We start from the raw sequence: 19,216 nt of genomic DNA, 5'->3' as shown, positions 1-19,216 counted from the left end.
CCGTGCACGTCAAACAGGGCAGCGCGCCGAGAAGCCGCGGGCCGGCCGTGCCCACCCGGCACACAAGGCAGGCGTTTTCGGAGGGCCCCGGAGGCTCCCGCTTCAAGGCCAGCCTCGGCCCTGGGAGGGGAGCCAGTGAGGTGCGGCCCGGCGGCGCTGGTCACGGCCAACGCCGGGGGCTTGCAGGGCGGGACGGCGGGCTCGCCCCCCCCGCCTTGCCCCGGGAGGGCGGTGGGGCTCGCGGGGCTGGCTGCGGGCCCCCTCCCGCCAGGGCTGCCCCCGCCGGGGCCGCCGCCGCACGCCGCGGGCGGCGCGGACAAAGCAGCGCGGCGGGACGCTCCGGCCGCAACTTTCCCGCCGGCCCCGCGCCCCGGGAAGCCCCCCCGCGGCCGCCCGCCTGCTCCCGCCCAGACAAAGCGGCGGAGCCAGACGCCGCTCCTCCGCCGGCCGGCCGGCGCAGCCTCCCGCTGCCCGGGCGCCGCCGGCGGCGCGATGCGCTGAGCCGCCGCCCGGCGCCGATGGCCAGGTGGCTGAGGGACTACCTGAGCTTCGGGAGCAGGAGGCCCCCCCCGCAGCCCCCCACGCCGGACTACAGCGGGAGCGACATCCTCGAGGCCTATCGTGCCCAGAAGAGCCTGGATTTCGAGGACCCTTACGAAGAGGGCGGCAGCGCGGGGGGCGCTCCCCGCGGGGCGGCCGGCGCGGCGAAGCTGCCCTCTCCCAAGCACAGGCTCATCCGCGTGGAGGGCGGCCGGGCGCGGGCGGCGGCGGCCGGCGAGGGGCAGGTAGGGCCGGGACGGGGCGTCCCGCGGGGCTGGCCTCCCGGCGCCGGGGCCGGGCTGGGAGACCTGCACGGACAGCTGCCCCGCTTCCGCGGCCCGGGGCCGGCCCCGCTGCCCCGCTTCGAGCAGCCGCCGCGGGGCTTCGGCCGGACGGAGCACCGGCACAGCCCCCGCGAGCCCCGGGCGCCGGGCGGGGGTGCTGGCAGGGAGCGAACTGGCTCTGCCCGGGCTTCCCCCCCGCTTGCCCCCGGCAGCATTTGACGGCGAGGAAGTCCTGATTCAGGGGCTGCGCCCCTCTCTCACGCCTTGCTGGGAGCTGCTCTACCCGTTACGGCTAGCCAGTTGGGCCCGGGCCCCAGAGGTGGCTGCATTTCAGAGGCCTCTGAAATGACAAATGATCCTGGCCAGGAAAGCGCTTGGGGGTGAAAGGCAAATGCCCCGAGGGGCTGATGGAGGGGGAAGCAGGGGGCCGTCTCCTCCCTGGGAAGGGGAAGATTTTGGCTGCTCTTTCCCCTTTTTACTCTGTTTCACCTCCTGGCAGGAAGCCTGCAATAAAGGAGCCTGCAGCGGGGAGGGCGCGGGCTGGGGGGCTGTTCGACAGACGTGGTGGGGAGCTGGCCGGGAGCCCGGGGCTCCGATTTCAATTCCAGCCCTGCCACTGACTCCCCGCTGGGAGACCGGGCAAGTCGCTTCCTCTCTCCCCACCTCTGTGAGACCCCTGCTCCGTCTCAACCTTGCCTGCCTGCTTTTCGGGGCAGAGGCGGGGGTCCCCGAAGAAGCAGAGAGCCCCCGTGCTGGGGGGCTCTGGGCTCCGTGAGCATCTGGGCTGCAGCGTAAGCAGGATCCTGTAGCCCCGTGCCACGGTGCAGGGGCTTTTCATAGATTTCATAGACATGAGGGCTGGATGGGACCTCGGAAGATCATCAGAGACTTTCCCCTTTTTCGCGTGGGTCACAGGATGGGTTAAGCACCCCTCGGCTGGCAGGATAGGTGGGCATCAGCAAGGGGGGGGGATCCTCAGTGTCCCTGTGGGGGGTTCCTGGCAGGGAAGGTGGGCAGAGGTGGGTGCCATCCAGCCCAGCCCCTCATTAGCATGTCTGCGCTCAGCTCTGTGGCTAGAGACAAATGTAGGGGGAGCGACTGCCCCAAGGGATCTGTCACACTGCACCCCATAGACCCCCTTGGCACTGGCATCGTGAGCCAGGCCAGACCCTGGGGAAACTGAGGCACTGAGGGCAAAGGTGGAGGTCACGGGCAGGACAGGGACGCTGCTCCCCCTCCCCCTACTTCCCTGTCTCCACCTGCTCCCAGTCATTCAAATGCCAGCAGTAAATTCCCAGCCGGGGCCTGGGCTCGGGGGGGGGCGAATTTATGGTGACAACAGAGCAGCCGCAGTTTGGGCTGGCAGCGAACCAGGTCTTTAATACCAGCCGTCCAGGGCTGATCCCTTCCCCTGCCCCCATGGGTGCCCAGGGAGACTGTGGGGGTAGGGGGTGCACAGGGCCCTGGCAAGTGGTCAGAGGATGGCACTGCTCCCCTCCCCCTCTTGATTAACCCGTGGCCTGCAGGCTGCCTGGCAAGCTGCCCTGCTGGTGGCCCATTGATCTAAAAAGCTTGGGAACCCCTGGTTTAGCCCATCAGCGCCGCTGGGTGGGGTCTGGCCCCCTTCAGGGCACTGGAGGGCAGCTGCCGGGCATAGGCCGGCTTAGGGGCTACTCCCCGACAATGCTGAACTGCAGCCACCTCTGGGGTGTTTACCCACCCCAGCCCCACCCCCCTGCATGCCAGACCCGCTACAGGCTGTGGTTGCTGCAGCCTGTTGGCTGCTCCCAGCCACGGAGGACCCCTGGGGAGGGCCACAGATCAGGGGGAAGGGGGCATGCACTTCACCCCTCTGCCTTGTTCTGAGCCCTCGCACATGCACACACAGACGCTCACACACAGACTTGCACACACACACTTACACATGCACATGGAGTTCAGGGGCCCAGGGTCTGTGCAGTGTCTGGGGCCAGGGCTCAGAGGCTGGGGCTGTGGGGTGGGGTACCCCGTGCACTGGATTTTGACTGGAGGGTGACTCCCCTGTTCTGGGTCCCGGATCCCGGGCCAGGGGGGGCTGCCCTGCTCTCAGGCCTGGGCTTCAGCCCCCAGCTCCCAGGCTTACAGTGGGTGCTGGGGTGGCGGTGTCCTACAGGGGTTTCCTCCGGGGACTTGAGGCCAGCAGTGAGCACATCAGGCCTTGCAGGCTAAGCAGAGATAGACCAAGTCGGTGCTCGGATGGGAGACTTGCGAGAGGCAGCTGACTCCCATCGGTGGCCCAGGCCTTGGAGCACGTGGGTCAAGGCAGACCCTGCTCTCAGCACTAAGCGCCTGCTCCCACCACAGGGCCCCGGAAACAGCGAGTACTCAGACCCCTTTGATGCCCAGCAGGAGCTGCGTGGGGATGGGGAGGCCGAGGCGCTGCCCGAGAACAATGGCTACATGGAGCCCTATGATGCCCAGCGTGTAGTGGCAGGTAAGTGCGGCCATGGGCAGCCAGCTCTGATTGTGCCTGGCACTGCCAGCACCCCAGGATTGTGGGGGAAGGGGTCCTCCGACACTGCCCCTAGCCTACCGAGAGCCCTGGCCTGGTGACTGGGCCGGGGGTAGAGCTCCTGGGTGGAAGACCACCCCTGAGAGGTGGGCTAATGGAAGGGGCTGCAGCCCCCTGGCATCTCGTCTACCTGTACCAGGCACAGGTACACCTGGCAGCCAGTGGCCCCCTTTGAACCAGCCCCTCCTGCCTGGCCTCCATCCCTCCCATGGGAGCACCCCTCCTCTGCCCTCCCACCACAACAACCACACCCCATCCCCTCTCCCTGCCCCTGCCCCATCCTCTTGTGCAGGAACACCACCCCCTACTCCCTGGCTTGCAGACGTCCAGTGCAAGGCCGAGCAAGATGGGCAGCGGGTGAAGAAGTCCCGGAAAGCGCTGCAACTGTATGACACCCCCTATGAGGAGCGGGAGCGAGACGCCAAGGACAAGGGCCGCGAGAGCCGCCTGCCTCAGGACGACGAGCGGCCAGCAGATGAGTACGACCAGCCCTGGGAGTGGAAGAAGGACCACATTTCCCGGGCTTTTGCAGGTGCGAGTAGTGGGGGACAGGTCTGGGACTGGAGATGGGACCTTGAGCTCAACCCACCAGACGTGGGAGGCTACTGGGCCATGGGGGCACCTGGGAGCTATGGAAGGGGCCGCCCAGCCTCTCCCTGCCCCTGGCCCAGCGGGTAACGCTCTGCTGTGCTGCCCTCCCCACAGTGCAATTTGAGAGCCCCGACTGGGAGCCCAAGGAGCACCGGCACCCACCCCAGACCCTGGCAGGCAGTGCCAAGCCCAGCCGGTCGCAGAGCCCAGAGCGCAGCCCCCCCATGGCTGAGCGTGTGGACCCCTCGCTCCCGCTGGAGAAGCAGACGTAAGTCCCGGGGGCCTGGCCCAGCCATATGAGGGTGGTGAGGGCCAGATGCCACGGTGACAGACCCCCTCCTGGGGGACCTGAGGCTGTGCCCAGCCTGGGGCAGTCAGGCCCCCGGGGGTTGTGAGATCGGGGTGGAAATCATGGGATCAAAATGAGGGAGACAGGTCCTTCTAACCGCTGCCGGGTGCCCCCAGCTCGTACCCTGCAGCCAAAGGCTCTGACCATCCCCTGCCAGATTCCTCAGCTAATCCTATGCCTCCAGCAGCCGGGGCTTCGAGGGAAGCCCCTGAGGTGGCAGGGCTCCCTCGGATGTCCTCTGCCACTGAAGTGCCCCTTTCGCCCGGGCCAGGTGGTACCACGGCTCCATCAGCCGGGCGGACGCTGAGAACCTGCTCACACTCTGCAAGGAAGGCAGCTACCTGGTGCGCAACAGTGAGACCAGCCACCGCGACTACTCCCTGTCCCTCAGGTGAGACGCTCATTCCCCCCCAGTGCCAGGTACAGCACCTGCCCGCCCCTGGGTGCTCCCCCACGGGGAGGTGGCTTGTTCAGTGGTTACCCCCAGCCTGCCAAGGTGTGAGCTAGGGAGAAACCAAAGCAGGGACCTGGGAACAGAACTCAGGAGTCCAGGAGTCAAAGGGTGTCCAGCTCCCCCCCGGGTCGGGCACTACCCCCCACCCAAGCCCCACCTGGCTCCCACTGCATAGATTCATGACCAGAGCTGCCCACTCCTGATTCCCACAGCCCTGCTCTAACCTATCCCCCCCCCCCGAACACTTCCCGGGGTTTCTCTCTGGGGATGGCAGAGCTGCCTGATTTAAGCAAACCCTCTGTGCAGTGACCTGCCACTGATGCCAGAGAAAGGTGATGGAAGAGGGTTGGGCAGGAGATTGGGGTGGGGTGGGGGGGAGTGCACGCGCGCGTGTGCGCGTGCACTGGGGCAGGACAGGGAGAAAGCAGCTTAATCTCTGCTATCTGACAGGCCTGGGAGGAGATAAAGGCCGGGGCTGCTGTAGCTGACACAGCTCAGCGAGATCAAAGGCGGGTGGCTGAGCCTGGCATCACCTCTCAAAGGCGGCCAAAGCCCCCGAGGCCAGGGGGCGGGGGTCTGGGGGGGTGTTGGGGGAAGGGGAGCTGGGCTTGCTACATTCCTGTCTCGCTCCCAGGCCCTGTGGCTGGACAGGCAGAGCTCGGCAGCGTGGCTGCAATGCCCAGTGCTAGGGCCACGCAGGGAGAAGGGATGTCTGGGCTGCCAAGGGGCCAAGGGTCTCATGTGGGGGCGTTACACAAGGCAGGTGGCCCTGCTGGAGGCAGATGGGGTGTCACTAGAGCAAAATCCAGGACAGGTCCCAGCTGCTTTGCAGGGGGAACAGCAGCCCTATCATTGACTGTGGCTAGTCGGGTCCAGGGCCCCTGCTAGCACTGGTCCTGGTCAGCTGCGGGGTCCCAGGGGAGAGTCCCGGTCACTACACCAGGGGTCAGAGCCCACAGTGCCTCCAAGGAAACAGATGCCCCTGTCCCTTTCATGGTGCCAGGCCTGAAACCCCCTCTCTCTAGTGCCTGGGACTGTCCCCCCTGCTGCCTACATGTATGTGTGCAGATGCACATGTGTGCATAGGTTTGGAGAGGGCTGATCTGGTCTCAGACGGGGTTGGACTAGATGACCTCTGCCAGTCCCTTCCAGTCGCGCTTCTCTATGATTCCATGATTCATGTGTGTGCATGTACGCATGTGTTTGCATGTGCATGTGTGTGTGTGTGTGTGTGCATGCACTGCTCCCGCTCCTGGGTCTCCATGCTCACCCACCCAGGTGCTGCTGCACGGTGAGGTTGCAGCCCAGCGGCTCCACACTGGGGACCGGTGTCCAGACTCCTGGGTTCTGCTCTCAGTTCTGGGCAGGGGCGCATCAGGACTCCTGGGTTCCCTTCTCCACAGTGGGAGGAGTTCCTGGCCAAGAGGTCAGCCCTGGGGATGGGAGGCCTGAGGCCGGCCTGCACCACAGGTGGGTCGTTCAGCCACGACTGAGGTGCAGGGCTCGGAGATCCCGGGTAGAAGGAGAGGATCCCCCTTTCCCCAGAAGCTTTGCGCGGCTCCTCCCCTGCACACGGGTGCTGGTCCCCAGCTGCGCAGCCCCGTGACCTCCCCGCCTGGAACATCTGCTGCTCATTAGCGGAGGGCCCCGCATCAAAGCTGGGCCAGCGGGTGCTTTGTCGGTGCGGCTCCGCGCAACACGGAAGCACCCAGCATGAATATTTCATCAGGTTAATCGCAGCGGCACGTGGCGATCACAGGCAGCAGCCAGCCTTGCTCCTCCAGCGCTGGCTGCTGGAACCATCCTCCCCAGGCCCGGAGGGGCTGGGCCGGCTGCGTCTCACAGCTTGGAGACGAGCAGGGCATGGCCTGGCATGGGGTTCACAGCCTGCCAGCGCCATGCCTACCCGTGCAGTGACTCAGGCCTGGCCATGGCAGAGGCAGGGAGCTCCCCAGCTCCACCAGGGTTTCTCCTTGTCCCACCCCCTTGACAGACCCAGCACGGAAGGGATTAAACCCAGCAGGGAGCCTCAGGACACCTATGGCTGAGCCAGTCGCTTCCCCTCTTCTGGGCTAATCTCACTGCCGAGGGAGGCCAGACAAGGTCTTCAGTGGGGATAAATGTTAAAGCTTTGTATGCCAAAAGCTAGAGGAGCTAGAAGAGTCCCTGCGCTGTATGAGCAGTGTAGGGTCTAGGACACGCAGATCTGCTTGCCTAGCTGTATCACTGGGGTGGGGCGTCTTTGCTCAACCCCTGCCCCTGCGCCCAGCTCACGGTGCGTCGCCTCACTCTGTCCCCAGGAGCAGCCAGGGCTTCATGCACATGAAGTTCACGCGGACGCGGGAGAACCGCTTCGTGCTGGGGCAGAACAGCGCACCCTTCGCCAGCGTGCCCGAGCTCGTGCACCACTACACCACGCGGGAGCTGCCCGTCCGGGGCGCCGAGCACCTCTCGCTGCTGTACCCCGTCTCCGTGCAGACGCTGTGACGCCGGCGCCGGACGCTTGCTGCTCCCTGCAACTACTTGGCCTGTCCAAGGGGCTCCACCCCCGGTCCTGCAGCTCCTGCCACCACGCAGCTCTACCCTGGTCATGTCCCTCCCTCCCCAGCCCCCGCTCCAGCCTGGGAGGGGACCCACTGCTGTGCCCCCTGTGAAGGGATCTGCTTGATCCTGGGAGAACTTTATCCCACCAGAGCCTCCTCCTTCGTCCTGCACCAGGTGGGTCCGATCCTGGGGTCTCAGGAGCTCTGGGTGTCCCTCCCAAACAGGCCCCATGTCCTGTCCCATGGTTCTTCCCCCCCATCCCGGGAAGGCTTCAAGTATAATGACACACAGAGCCTGGGGGACCCTATAACTGCCCCCAGCCAGCCAGCCAGCCCCACCCCTGTGTGTGCACGGGTTTGCCTCCCATCCCCACCCCACTTTGTGTCCTCTGTGCTGGTGCCCCCGTCATCCCCACCCCACCGCTGCACCCTTCTTGCCCTGGCCATTAAACACCAGCCAGCCCCGCACCCATCTGTGACTCTGCCTCTGCCCACCTGAGCCTCCAGGGGCCTCGCCTGAGCCCAGCAGCAGGACATGCCAGCTCCCACAGCCCACATGGGCCCGGAGCCGGCACTGTTGCACAGGTGATTCCAGCACCCCAGCCCCTATCAGCTTTTTGGGGGGGGTCTGAATTTGGCCCAGCACTGCCAGGCTCCCAGCCCCTGGATTTGAACAGGCGGCCTTGTGGGGGAGGACATCACAGCTGAGAGCCAGGAGCTGCAAGAAGGTGGCCGCGGGGGGCCCTGCGGGTGTGGGGTGCAGGGCAGAGGGGTTGGCAGTGAGGGGGGGACATGGCTTGTATGGGAGGGGGGCTGAGCCCCTGCTGAGTGCATCGTTCACGCCAGGCCCCGAGGGCCTTCACCAGCACCCCCCACACCTGCAGGGGCCTGGGGGGAGCAGGCAGGCGGGGACCGATCGTGCCACAGCCTCTCTTCTCCTGGGTGTCCAACACTGCCGCCCGTCCTGTCCGTCTCTCCTTGGCTCTGTCCCCGTGTCCTGGCACCATCCCAGCCCCTCTCCTGGAGGACACCTGTTTCCATAGAAACGAGGGGGAGCCCGCCTGTCATTTCAAGGTGAAGGATGCTCAGCGCAGAACAATGGCACCGGTGCCCTGGCGGCCTCCCTCCGCAGGCAGCCTGGTGCACCCTCCGTGCCCCCATCCCCAGGGGCGATGCCGGGGTGCAGGGTGAGGCCTCGTCTCTGGTTGGTGCAGCCAGCACAAGCACTGCCAGCCTGGCACAAGTGGCCAGGACCGTGAGCTGGCAGTGCCCCGGTGCCACCAGCCTGAGCTGCCCCACCAAGCTCATTGGCAGTGGCTGGTCCCAGTGATGCACTAGGGATCATGGAGGAACGGGTGTCAGCCCCGGGGGGGGATACTGGGGAGTGAGAGGAGCTGGTGTGTAAGCGAAGCAATGGCTTTGGGAGACGGGACACCTAGGTTCCCTCCTGTCCCCCCGTGGCCCCGTGTGTCCCATGTCTGTGCCTCAGTTTCCCCACTGGTAGCCCCAGCAGGGGATGAACTTGGCTCTCAGGAGCAGCCCCAGAGCCTGGCACCACCTGCAGGGGTTGAGGGCCTCAGGGGCTTTGGAGTGGTGTGAGGGGGAGCAGGGCTTTGATGCCCTTGGCAGCACGCTCTGTCTGTCTCTGGATCAGACTGTTTAGCACTGCTTGTGTCCCCCTGTGCCTGAGCACTGGGCTCTGCCCTATTTGTCGGGGCATGCGGTCTCTGACAGTGATGTCTTGTATGACCCTGGACATGTTTCTTAGCCCAGCTCCTCCGTGGCACACAGCCCAGCTCCTCCATGGCACACCGCCTGGATGCGGTGTGGGGGGGACTGTGCCCCAGCGTCCTCCCTGCTGAATGACGCAGGCCAGAGCAGCACCAGGCATGGCTGTTGGGGCCAGGGGGAGCGATCGATTCCCTGCCACGGAGCCCTCCCCAGGCCCGGGGGCTGCTGAGTCAGCGGTTCCCGCTGTGCAGGAGGCTGGGAAGGGCAAAGGGGTGACTTGACAGGGTGGGGGTGGGGAGGCCGGTGCCTGCAGATCGGTGGGGGGGGGGAATGGATGGGGGGAGGCACTGGGGGTAAGGAGAGCCCTGCCTGGGGGGCTCTGGGGTCCTAGGGCACAGAGAAGCAGCTTCCTCCACCCAGCTGCGGAGAGCTGGGTTGCACGTGAGCTGGGCTGGGACTAGGTCCTGCCAGCCTTGCCCCGTCAGGGGACGGGCCCCACCGAGACCAGGGGCTGCAGGGCAGGGATGAGTCTGGGCCAGAGAGGGGGGCCATGGCCATGGGTCTGCCTTGCACATGGGACCTAGGCCATGGGGGCTGTGCCTCTGTCTGTGCAGCTGTGGCTCTGGGATCAGGATCACAGGGCCGTGGCTCTGGGACCCCAGGGTGCCAGGTGAGGGTGCTCAGCAGAGCTGATCCATCCAGGCTGGAAGCTGCCTCTCCTGCCGTCCCCGGCTACCTGCCCTGACGGTGATCACAGGGCAACCCAACCCCAGTCCCCGCTCGCTGGACGCCCCTGGGCAGCCCTGACGCCATGGGGGGAGCCCTGTGCTGGCTAATGGGAGCTGAAAGGCAGTCAGAAGGCATTAGAGTGAGCAGTGGGTATTTTTAGCTGGGGAGGGGGGCTGCAGCCCGATACATTATTAATCAGACACGCACTGGCACTTCCCAGGGTTGAATTATTGATGGGCTCCAGGGTTTATCTGTCGGTAACAATTAGCCGGCCCTTGCTCAGCACGCACAGGAAGCTCCTCTTGATGCTGCCCTTTGCTCTTGCGCTCCCCTCAGTTTCCATCCTCCTTCCCTTCCAGAGGATTTCCACCCCCATATCAACCTCCTCTCCCTGGTGAGATGCAGGGCTGGGGCAGGACAGGCTGCAGAGCCTTGCCAGAGGGAAGTGGGGAAACTGAGGTATGCTGCATTCAAGTGATGCAGCTAAGGGCAGCTGGTAATGCAGTGGCAGAGCTCAGGAGAAGCCAGGTGTCGTGATTCGCCCCCGACACCCATAGGCAGCATCGCAGGGATCAGACAGGCTGCGCTGCCCAGTCAGCGGCTGTGGTCCAGCTGCATGCTTGGAGCCAGCTGCTGGGGCATGGTCGGCAGCAGACCCCCCCACCCCGCCTCGTGCAGGGGGTGTCGGGACAGGCGGGGGGACACAGCAATGGGAGTCCCTGCGGGGCCTGCTCCCAGCTGGGCTGCTGGGCGAGGGGGGTCCATCTGGGTCCTGCTCCATCAGTGGCTGGGATGAGCCCCCTTCTTCCCACCCCAGCCGGTGCCCGTTGCTGGTGCCCACTCCTGGGGGGTGCCCAGATCCATCACAGGCCCCGTCCCAACGTGGAGACTGCCGCAGTATCCTTGCTGCCCCCTGCTTTCCCCTGCATAGAAGGACCCCCCCTCCCCCGAGGACGGGAACACTAACGAACAGCTGCTCTAATCAGAGCTGTCAGCCGGGAGCCCGGCGGCAGAATTAAAAATCTCCAGCTCCTGACATTGATCTCATTTCTGATGAGGTGGCGCCGGGAGAGGGGGGCTGGCGCAGGGGGGAGCAATGACAGAGCCTCCAGTGGGCTGCCCTGAGACCCTGCCTCTTCCCCCCGCAGAGCAGAGGGGGGCGGCTGCTGGTGTGGACTGGGGATACTGGGGTGGGGACAGGCTGGAGGGTGCAAGGGAGCTCTTTGGGTCCCCCTCTGCCCTGCTGGTGCTCCCTGGGCCCCCCCGTGCTGTGGGGCCTCGGAGGGACTGGAAGGGGGTGTGGGGAGGACCTCGGAGACAGGGGACACGGCGGGGGGATTGCCTGGTGCACTACAGAAATATGACGGAGGCAGGGGCAGATCCTGTCTGGGGAAGGGCAGCGAGGAAGGGGCGCGGAGAGCAAGGCTTCCTGGGAGCGGGTCAGGGCAGGACCCCCAGTGCTGCTGCCAGTGGCGGGGCCAGGTGGGCCCAGACGCGTGGGCCCAGAGACCACCCCCCACCGCCAGGGAGGCGTTGCCAAGGCCGTGGCAGGAGCTGGGCAGGGGCAGGAGCCTCCATCTTAGGGGACCGGAGCTATGACCGGCATCTCGATGTGGGGACCAGGGGGGTGCGGCAGCCAGGGCCTGGGGTGGAGGGTGCCTGGGGGTCCCTGGAGGCCAAAGGGGTCAATCCAGCGCCTCGCTCAGCCCTGGTACGTGAGGGGCAGGGCCCTGGGGGGACCCTGCTGGCTGGGGCAGCTACCAGGGGGCAACAGAGGAGCGGAGGCACGTCCCATCGCCCAGACCCTGCTCCCAACACCATGGCCACAGGCAGGCGGCTGCATTGTCTGGTCTGGCTCCATCTGCGTTGTTTCCCTCCTCCTTCCCCGCCCCCCAGCTCCCCACAGCTCTGTGTCGCACAAGCTGGTAATGAAGTTTCCCAATTAATTACTGCCATTAGGAATCCAATTAGTGCATGGGAGCTGCTGGCAGGCGAGCGGTGGGGGAGGGGCGGGCAGGGAGGGGAGTTGGGGGCAGCCGCACACGGTGTGGAGAGAGGCTCATTCATGTTTCTGCGCGGCGGGAGCTTGGGGGGTTTCTGCTGCTTGGCCCCAGCCCTGCCCCTGCCAGGGCCGCCTGGGCTATCGGGGAGGCCATGCAAGGGCAAGTGCAAGGGCATTAGTGCCTGGTTTCGGTAGGCCCACATCTCGTTCCTCCACACCTGCGGTCGCACCTGTGTGTACACATCGTGCTCATCCATGGCTGCATGTACATACCATGCTCATCCACGGCTGTGATCACACTTGTGTGTACAAACCGCACTCACCCATGGCTGTGATCACACCTGCATGTACACACTGCACTCCTCCATGGCTGTGATCACACTTACACGTATAAACCGTGCTCATCTATGGCTGAGATCACACCTGTGCGTACGCATTCTGCTTATCCATGGCTGTAATCACACCCGCACGTATACACCACACTCATCCGCAGCTGTGCTCCCAGCCCTCCATCTCCTGTGCCCACAACCGCTCACACTCACGCAACCAACAGTCATCTTGGTACCTGCAGGCTCACCTCTGTGCCCCTGGCATCATCCTTGCCCCTCTGGATCCACCCCCCATGCAGCTGTCAGCCCCACACCCCACTCCCACCGACACCCCCCACCCTCCCGCCCCACGCTGTGCAGCTGATCCAGGCCCCAAGGCCTCCTGGTGCAATTAGCATTTTATTAGCATTCACAGCACCGTCCCCCATTGATCAGAAAGGAGCTGAAAAGTGCTCCGCTAATCAAGATAAATCGGGCCCTGAGTGCTCAGCACAGCAACACAGGGCACAGTGTAAAGCTCAGTCCCCAGGCCCCGTACCTGGCCCGGCTGCACCTGGCCCTGGCCAGAATGCTTTGGGGAGGAGGGAGGAAGTGGGTCAAGCACTGGGTCCTGCCCTCACACACACGCAAACGCGCACGCCTGGCTCCTGCCGAGGCATACCCTTGCTGCAGCACGTATGAAAAGGTGAGTGCCTTTTCACGGCAGGTATGCTGCCATACACACCGCAGCACAGACGCTCTCTTTCTCATGTACATGCACACACAAACACATCCTAGCATAGATGCATGCGTGGGCACACACATACACGCACACACACAAACCTCTGCAGGGAGAGCAAGGAAAGCTGCATGGCAAAGCAGAGAAGGCGCAGGGGGTGGGGGTGAAGGACAGAAGAGGGTACAAACTCGTTTCCTTCGCCCGTGTGTGTGTTCGGGGGGGGGCGGGGGCACACGGCTGTGAGGCACTCTCGGGCGCACGTGTGCAGGGGCCAGGCTGTGCCAGGAGAGCGCTTGCAGGCCGTGGCAGGCGCTGGCGGCTGCCGGCCACATCTGGACAGGCTCACGTCAGCACAGCTCATGATCTAATGGGGCAGGGCTGGGGGCGGTGCAGGCAGCTGCAGCTCGCGCCTCGGACAGCAGCTTGGCCCCGCTCTCCGGCAGGTGCTGCAGTGCTAGCGGGGCAGGCTTGGCCTGGCATTCCCCAGCATGCTCTGCCAGCGGGGCAGCCATCTGCGCACCAGGACAGGGGGCCCCGTGGGGTCGGTCTCCTGCCGCCGTCAGACCTTCCAGGCCTCCTGCGGGCCCCGCAGCCACATGGGGACACTGAGGCACACAGCTGGACCTGCCTCAGTGTATCTGGTATCTGGAGCTCCCTGCTCTAACCACTAGGCTGTATGGATGTCCCTGAGAAAATGATTCCAGGTCGCCCCCAACAATGCTGGCACAGCCACCTGAATCCACAGATGCAGGCGTGCCCGGGGGAGTGCACTGCGTGCCACCCTGGCATGGGCAGGTGTCAGGCCCAGTCATACATGAAGCCGGACACGTGTGGTGGGCCATACAGTGCCCCCCAGACCAGAGTCTCCAGGCAAGGGCGGGGAGGGAGCCTTCCCCCTCCGGGCTGCACAGGCAGAGATGGAGGGGATGCAGGAGGAGGAGAAAGCACCCAGACAGGGCAGCGGGTCCAGCTGGGACCCCAGCGCATGGCCCGCGTTGCAGGAGCTGAGCTGGTCCATGGGCTCGGAGCGCCCTCGCCTGGCTGAGCAGGGACTGCGTGGGCCGCTGTCCCTGGCTGGGACAGTCCCCGGGCAGGGACCGTGGGCGCTGGGGGCAGCCAGGCCTGTCCCTGCCCTGCTACCTGGGGCGGTGGCATTGGGACCAGTGCCAGGCAGGGCCCAGCCAAGGGGCGGCCAGGGGAGGGTGGGAGGAGGCTCCCGGCTCGTCGGGTGGGGCCTGGGGTTAGTGTATGGCTCGGCAAGGCCTGGGGAGGGCTGTGTGGCCACCCATCCCCACCCACAAGGAAGAGTAGGGACCGCGGCGCCTGGGTCCTGGTTGCCGTGCAGATGCCAGGCCACCCAGGAAGAGGAGGACATCTGGGGGCCCCAAGCAGCAGCCCCACAGTGAGTGCCCCCAGCAGACCCCGATCGGAGGTGAGCCCAGCCCCAGGATCACCCCCAGCTGCTGCATTCTCTCCCACGGCTGGGCTCTCGCAGCCACAGCCGCCAGCCCACCACGATGCCCCGGCCCAGCCTGGCCATGGGCCGCGATCCTGGGGCACCTCTGGTCCTGCCCTGCTGCGGTCGGGGGAACGCTGCCCAGCTTTATAGACTGACGCCTGTGATCGTGATCACATGTGCTGGGGCTTTATTGTTGCTGCTAAGAGGCTGCAAAGGGGACCCAGTGTCCTCCACCTGGCAGGTCTCACCGTGGTGCAGGCATCTCTCGCTGCCCCAGGGCCATGTTCTCCAGGTGGTGACATCGCCACCTGCTTACGCCACTTAAGGATTTGACCCTCAAACCATTTAAATCAGCCCTAGGATGGACCACAGGGTGTCAAGAGACTTCCTAAAGGCCTAACGGGGAGATTGCCCAGAGCACACGGCCGCAGGGCCTCTCCCCAGGGCCCGGGACCTGCGGGGTGAGGATTGCCCGCCTGTCTGGCTGGGCACTGCCTACCCATCGGGCAGCTGCAGAGCCCCCATGAAAAGGCCTGTGCCCCCTCACTGCAGGAGAGGAAGGATTTTAGGGCTCCAGGTGACGGATGGGACAGACGGCCCCAAGGGAGGGCAGCGAGGTAGAGGGATGAGGTGATGCGAGGAGGCTGTTGCGGCGTTTGAGGCACGGTCCCTCATGCCATTACTCTGCGCCGGGGTCTCTGCTCTGCCCGTCCCGGCACACTGAGGCACAGCCCTGCCCACAGGTGTTTCAGTCCGGCCTCAGTGGCCAGAAGAGATGCATCAATTCAGGAGCAACCCCAATGTGCTCCGGGCCTCCCGCATCGCCTCTCATTGCTGCTCCCCGTACAGCTCCAAGCACCCGCGGGGGTCAGCGGCAGCCCTGGGGGCCCTTCCACCAGGGGAAGGTGCACACTGAGAGGGCAAGCAAAGCCCTGGCCAGATACTCCCAAGCTCTTTCAGGGCCTTTTGGCCGCTCTCTGGTTGGATGAGTGGATGTGTTGGGCCCTCAGGGCCCTGCCATGGTGCACGGGCTGCGGAGGTACCGGCGGCTGTCCTCTAGGTTGGAGATTCACAGTGTAGACGTCGGCTGTCTTGCTGTGGCTGCCCTTGCAGCACGTGGACTTGTTGGCTTCCAGCTGGTTGTAGTACTGCACGTTCTCATAGGTCTCCTCATCTGGGAGATGGGACAGAGTTAGTGACTGCAGCAGGCAGTCTCGGAGCTAGGACAACCCCAGGGTCCCTTAGCACGGGCAAGCGGATGAGCAGCCGAGTGAGGCAGCTGGAGGCAGAAGCCCCATGGAGAGACCAGAGGAGGACCAAGCCGGGGGGCTGAGGGGCTTCCCTTGGACTAGCTGCACCGAGGCAAGGGGCCAGTGTGAGATACGGTTTGCCCACAAAGGTCTGCAGCAGAGCTTTGCATAGCTGGGGGAAAATACCAGTGCCCCCTTCTCCCCCAAGGCCAACATGGCTGTGCCAGCCAGACCGGGATACCATGCAGCTTTCACGTGCAGCCTCCAGCATTCGGGGCCTAGGACGTTCTGATTCAGAGGCCGTGCCCCTCACCCCTGTGCTCAATAGTGACTGATGCCCCTCTCCTCAAGAACGTGTCCCATCCCTTTGTGAATCTGGCTGGACCGTCAGCGCCCACCGCATCTGGTGGCATCAAGCTCCACCCTTCAATGACACGCTGGGTGACAAAGAGCTGCCCTGTGTTCATTGTAAACTTGTTACCTACTAGCTTCTTTGTCTGGGGAGACAGAGTCAAGTAAATCCCTATGCACTTCCTTTCTCTTTGCCATTGGGCATGTTGCAAAGCCTTGCACTGCCTCGATACAGACGCCCAGGCAGCACTGTGCTCTGTGCTCCCCCCGAACGTCTCCCATCCAGGGCAGAGTTGGGGGCCTGAGCCTGACTCATCCCACTCCTGAAGAGCTCTTCCCTGCCGCTTGCCCTAGCACTGCAGCTCATGGCAACGGGAGGACAGCACCTGCTCAGAGCAGGTGCTCCCTTGGGGTCACCCCTGCGGTCCCCCAGCCTCTTGCCCTGGCAGAACCCCCCAGCCCTGCAACCTCTGCTGGGGCAGGCCAGGGCCCTGCCGATCTCCTCGGGCTCCGGTTGCTGCAGCCGTGGTGGCCCCGACTCCATTACCTGTCTTCCTGCACAAGTGCCGGTGCCTGTAGCAGCAGAGACCCCCAGCGAGCAGCAGTACGATGCCCACGGCCGCTCCCCCGATGACCAGCCACCACCACAGGCCTGCAGGGGGAGGACAGCCAGCATCAGTGCCCGGTGCCCCACACTGCACCTGCAGTCCCCCAGAGCCGGGCAACTCGAGCCCAGGAGGAGCCTGGCCTGCCGTGTGTGGGAGAAGCCCCTTGCTCCATGAAGCGGCTGCATCCCAGTACCATGGGCCATCCCTGAGCAAAGCCTGGCTGCATGGGGGCAGTGGGGAGGATGGCGATAGGGGTGGCGATAGGGGCAGCGGAGCCCCCTGGGATCTGGGAGCGACGTGATGCTCCAGAAGCAATTGCAGGTGCTCTTTCCCCCCAGGCACTGCCTGGACCAGATGCTGCCACGGGGGCCTGGTCCCAAGACAGCGGGGAGAGGTCTGGAGGCCCAGGGGAGGCAGGAAGGGCACCTCCCCAGCATCTCATGGGGCTGAGAGGGAGCGATCAGACTCTGACTCACCTGTGTCGCTCACAGGCCTTCCTGCTGATGCTGAAAGTGAAAAAGAGAGAAGCAGGCATCAGTGAGCAGCTCCACACGGTGCCCTCTGCCCCCCGGCCTGGATGCTGCCATGGGCTGAGCTGCACCCAGGCTCGCGGCGGGGTGGGGGAAGTCCCTGGGGGGCTTGGTGGGGCTGCAAGCGCTTGCTAGGGACTAGTTGGTACCCTGGTGTGAAGGGCTGGGCGCGTGGGAGCCAGGGGCTGTGGGGGCAGTGGGTGAAGCGTGGGGTGCCTGGGGGTGATACTGGAGATGAGTGGGGCTGGGAGTGGACAGCAATGCCCGGAAACTGAAACTGCTGCTGGTGCCTGAGCTGCTGGCACTGTGGTTGCAGCACCTCTCGCTGTGGCGAAGGTGAGACAGGATAAGCTAAATCTGCAGTCTGTGGGGCCAGGAGGAAGCCAAGCCTCCCTCCCCCCTCCTGGCTTGTCCACGCTGTGGGGGTGGGTCAGTCTGAACTCCCCCCACCCCCAACCCCAGCCCTGCCCCCTGGGCACCGAGCCCCCGTGGCCCCTCACCGGAGACATTCAGCGCAGTGCCGTTCCCCGTGGCCGATAGCAGGTTCGGGATCTCCACGTTCACCGAGCACTCGTAGACCCCCGTGTCCTGCTCGGTGGCATTGCCCAGGTGCAGTGTCACCTGCGGCCATTGCCAGGTCAGGTTGAAGGGAGGGTTGCAGCTGTGGTTGGGGTTGCTGAGCAGAAGGATCAGAGTGCAGAGAGCCGTGGGGAGGTCGCGCCTCTTCCACTCCAGGCGGAGCCGGCTCCATTCCTGGGCCTCGATGTCTATGTGGCAGCTCATGCTGACGGAGTCCCCTGGCCGGATCTGGCTCCGGGGAGGATCCTGGATCACTAACAGGGCCTCCGTGTAGCTGTCCTCAGCAGGAAGGAAAGCTGGGGGAGGGACAGGAGGTGACACCTCTGCAAGGAGACCAGATCCCCTCGGGGTCGGCCCCGGGCAGAGGGGAGGCAACGGGCACAAGGGGGAGCAGAGACAGCAGGTAAAAGAGCCCAGGAGTCGGCGCTCCCACCCCCCGCACCGCTCCCACCCCTCAGCGCTTGCTCCCCCCAGCCAGGCGAGGAACCCAGGAGTCCTGACTTCTTGCTCCCTCCCGGATAAGATGAAGTGGCCTCCTTTTCTCGGTTTCCTATTCCTGGTTCCTTTTTCAAAGCTAATCCTCAAACAATGAAAAGTCGTTAGTACTGGATTACAAGCAAAGAGACAGGATGTCATCAAAATGTCATCCGACCACGTCTGCCATCGGGGGACACTTCTGAGTAGGTGTGAGCCGAGGGCTGCCCGAACAGAAGCTCGGTTTTTGCATGCCAGCCTGCCCGCCGATGGCCCCCAGGCTACGTACGTCGCACTGAATAAGGAGCTGTGGCTGGGCTGGGATTTCAGGTGGAAATCCTTTTCCGGTCACCACAAAACACACGTCTCCACCACTGGGGGGTTCTCCTGAAGACGCCTGGGCAGGCCCCTGCCTGGCCCCAAACTTTGGCAGAGCCCCTCGGTGGCAGAGACGTGGTTTGGAGTGACCTGAACAGGTTTTTGCCCTATAACCCCAGCCTCATTGCAGGCCTTTTCCCAGGCTCTGTGCTTGATCTACGATATTATTTTACATTTTCATGAGTACATACACATTTTTGATGACCTGCTAACTCTTTCGTTTGCGTTACTAACAAGAATTAGCTTCGAAAAAGGAACTGGGAACTGGGAATAAGGAACCTACTTCAGCCTCCTCTGGATGAGGCTGGCTCGGGAAGAGGCCATGGCTGCAGGGCCTCCAAGTCTCTGCGCGAAGCGTGCACCAGGTTGAGCCAGACACCCATGACTCCTAGCTACAGTCATGACTCCTGGGTGGGGTCGAGCCTCCAGAAAGACCCAGGCAAGGAACAGGCTAAAGCTGAATGGATGGCAAAGCAGTAGGAATGGCCCCTGCCTGCAAGTCTGCTGGAAAGCACCTGGGGTCCCCCAGAGACCCCGAGAAGGAGGGACCTTCCCCTCCCCTGTCTGCCCTGCAAACATGAGCACTGCCTCCAGCTCTGGGCTCATACAGCCCCTGGCACAGAGAGGTCCCGATCCTGGTGGGCTCTCCAGAGCAGAGGGAGCAGGCAGCTCTGTGACTCAAGCTGCTGGAAGGACGTGGAGGCCTCTGGGGTTGGCCCCGAACCCCCGTGCAAAGCAGAATAAATGTGTGGGGGGGGGTCCCACA

The 19,216-nt window shown here is 64.5% G+C and overlaps 2 protein-coding genes across 5 annotated transcripts; one reads left to right on the top strand and one right to left on the bottom strand.

Moving 5' to 3' along the window:
- Window positions 1–169: 169 nt before the first annotated feature.
- SHD (Src homology 2 domain containing transforming protein D) lies at window positions 170–7,780 on the top strand. 4 transcript variants are annotated; one of them, XM_090027730.1, is made up of 6 exons: window positions 170–785; window positions 3,168–3,297; window positions 3,668–3,907; window positions 4,081–4,234; window positions 4,587–4,706; window positions 7,070–7,780. In XM_090027730.1, exons 1-6 carry the CDS (start codon window positions 519–521, stop codon window positions 7,254–7,256), a joined length of 1,098 nt encoding a protein of 365 aa, XP_089883856.1. In that variant the 5' UTR covers window positions 170–518; the 3' UTR covers window positions 7,257–7,780. The 4 variants fall into 4 exon arrangements, with proteins under 4 accessions (XP_089883856.1, XP_089883855.1, XP_089883854.1 ...); XM_090027729.1 differs by having other exon boundaries at window positions 376–785; window positions 3,213–3,297; window positions 3,698–3,907; XM_090027728.1 differs by having other exon boundaries at window positions 377–785; window positions 3,213–3,297.
- A 6,753-nt stretch (window positions 7,781–14,533) lies between these two features.
- Window positions 14,534–17,911, bottom strand: TMIGD2 (transmembrane and immunoglobulin domain containing 2). The gene is made up of 4 exons (XM_090027474.1): window positions 17,520–17,911; window positions 16,966–16,995; window positions 16,429–16,533; window positions 14,534–15,454 (listed from the first exon to the last, which is right to left on the bottom strand). Exons 1-4 carry the CDS (start codon window positions 17,800–17,802, stop codon window positions 15,237–15,239), a joined length of 636 nt encoding a protein of 211 aa, XP_089883600.1. The 5' UTR covers window positions 17,803–17,911; the 3' UTR covers window positions 14,534–15,236.
- Between the last annotated feature and the right edge of the window lie 1,305 nt (window positions 17,912–19,216).

Source organism: Crocodylus siamensis, chromosome 14, assembly GCF_052110815.1.
Source record: "Crocodylus siamensis isolate JL-2025a chromosome 14, ASM5211081v1, whole genome shotgun sequence".
Taxonomy (NCBI): domain Eukaryota; kingdom Metazoa; phylum Chordata; order Crocodylia; family Crocodylidae; genus Crocodylus; species Crocodylus siamensis.
Note: the sequence above shows the minus strand (reverse complement) of the source record. Positions and strands in the feature narration are given on the sequence as shown.

What these genes read in the sequence shown, in the direction of transcription:
- SHD (XM_090027730.1), top strand. Translation starts at nt 519, where the DNA reads ATGGCCAGGTGGCTGAGGGACTACCTGAGCTTCGGGAGCAGGAGGCCC. An exon ending in TGCCCAGCGTGTAGTGGCAG is followed by an intron (nt 3,298 to 3,667) that starts GTAAGTGCGGCC and finishes CCTCTTGTGCAG; the next exon opens with GAACACCACCCCCTACTCCC. An exon ending in CATTTCCCGGGCTTTTGCAG is followed by an intron (nt 3,908 to 4,080) that starts GTGCGAGTAGTG and finishes CCCTCCCCACAG; the next exon opens with TGCAATTTGAGAGCCCCGAC.
- TMIGD2 (XM_090027474.1), bottom strand. Translation starts at nt 17,802, where the DNA reads ATGAGCTGCCACATAGACATCGAGGCCCAGGAATGGAGCCGGCTCCGC. An exon ending in AAGGCCTGTGAGCGACACAG is followed by an intron (nt 16,534 to 16,965) that starts GTGAGTCAGAGT and finishes CTCCCCCTGCAG; the next exon opens with GCCTGTGGTGGTGGCTGGTC. An exon ending in GCACTTGTGCAGGAAGACAG is followed by an intron (nt 15,455 to 16,428) that starts GTAATGGAGTCG and finishes CCCATCTCCCAG; the next exon opens with ATGAGGAGACCTATGAGAAC.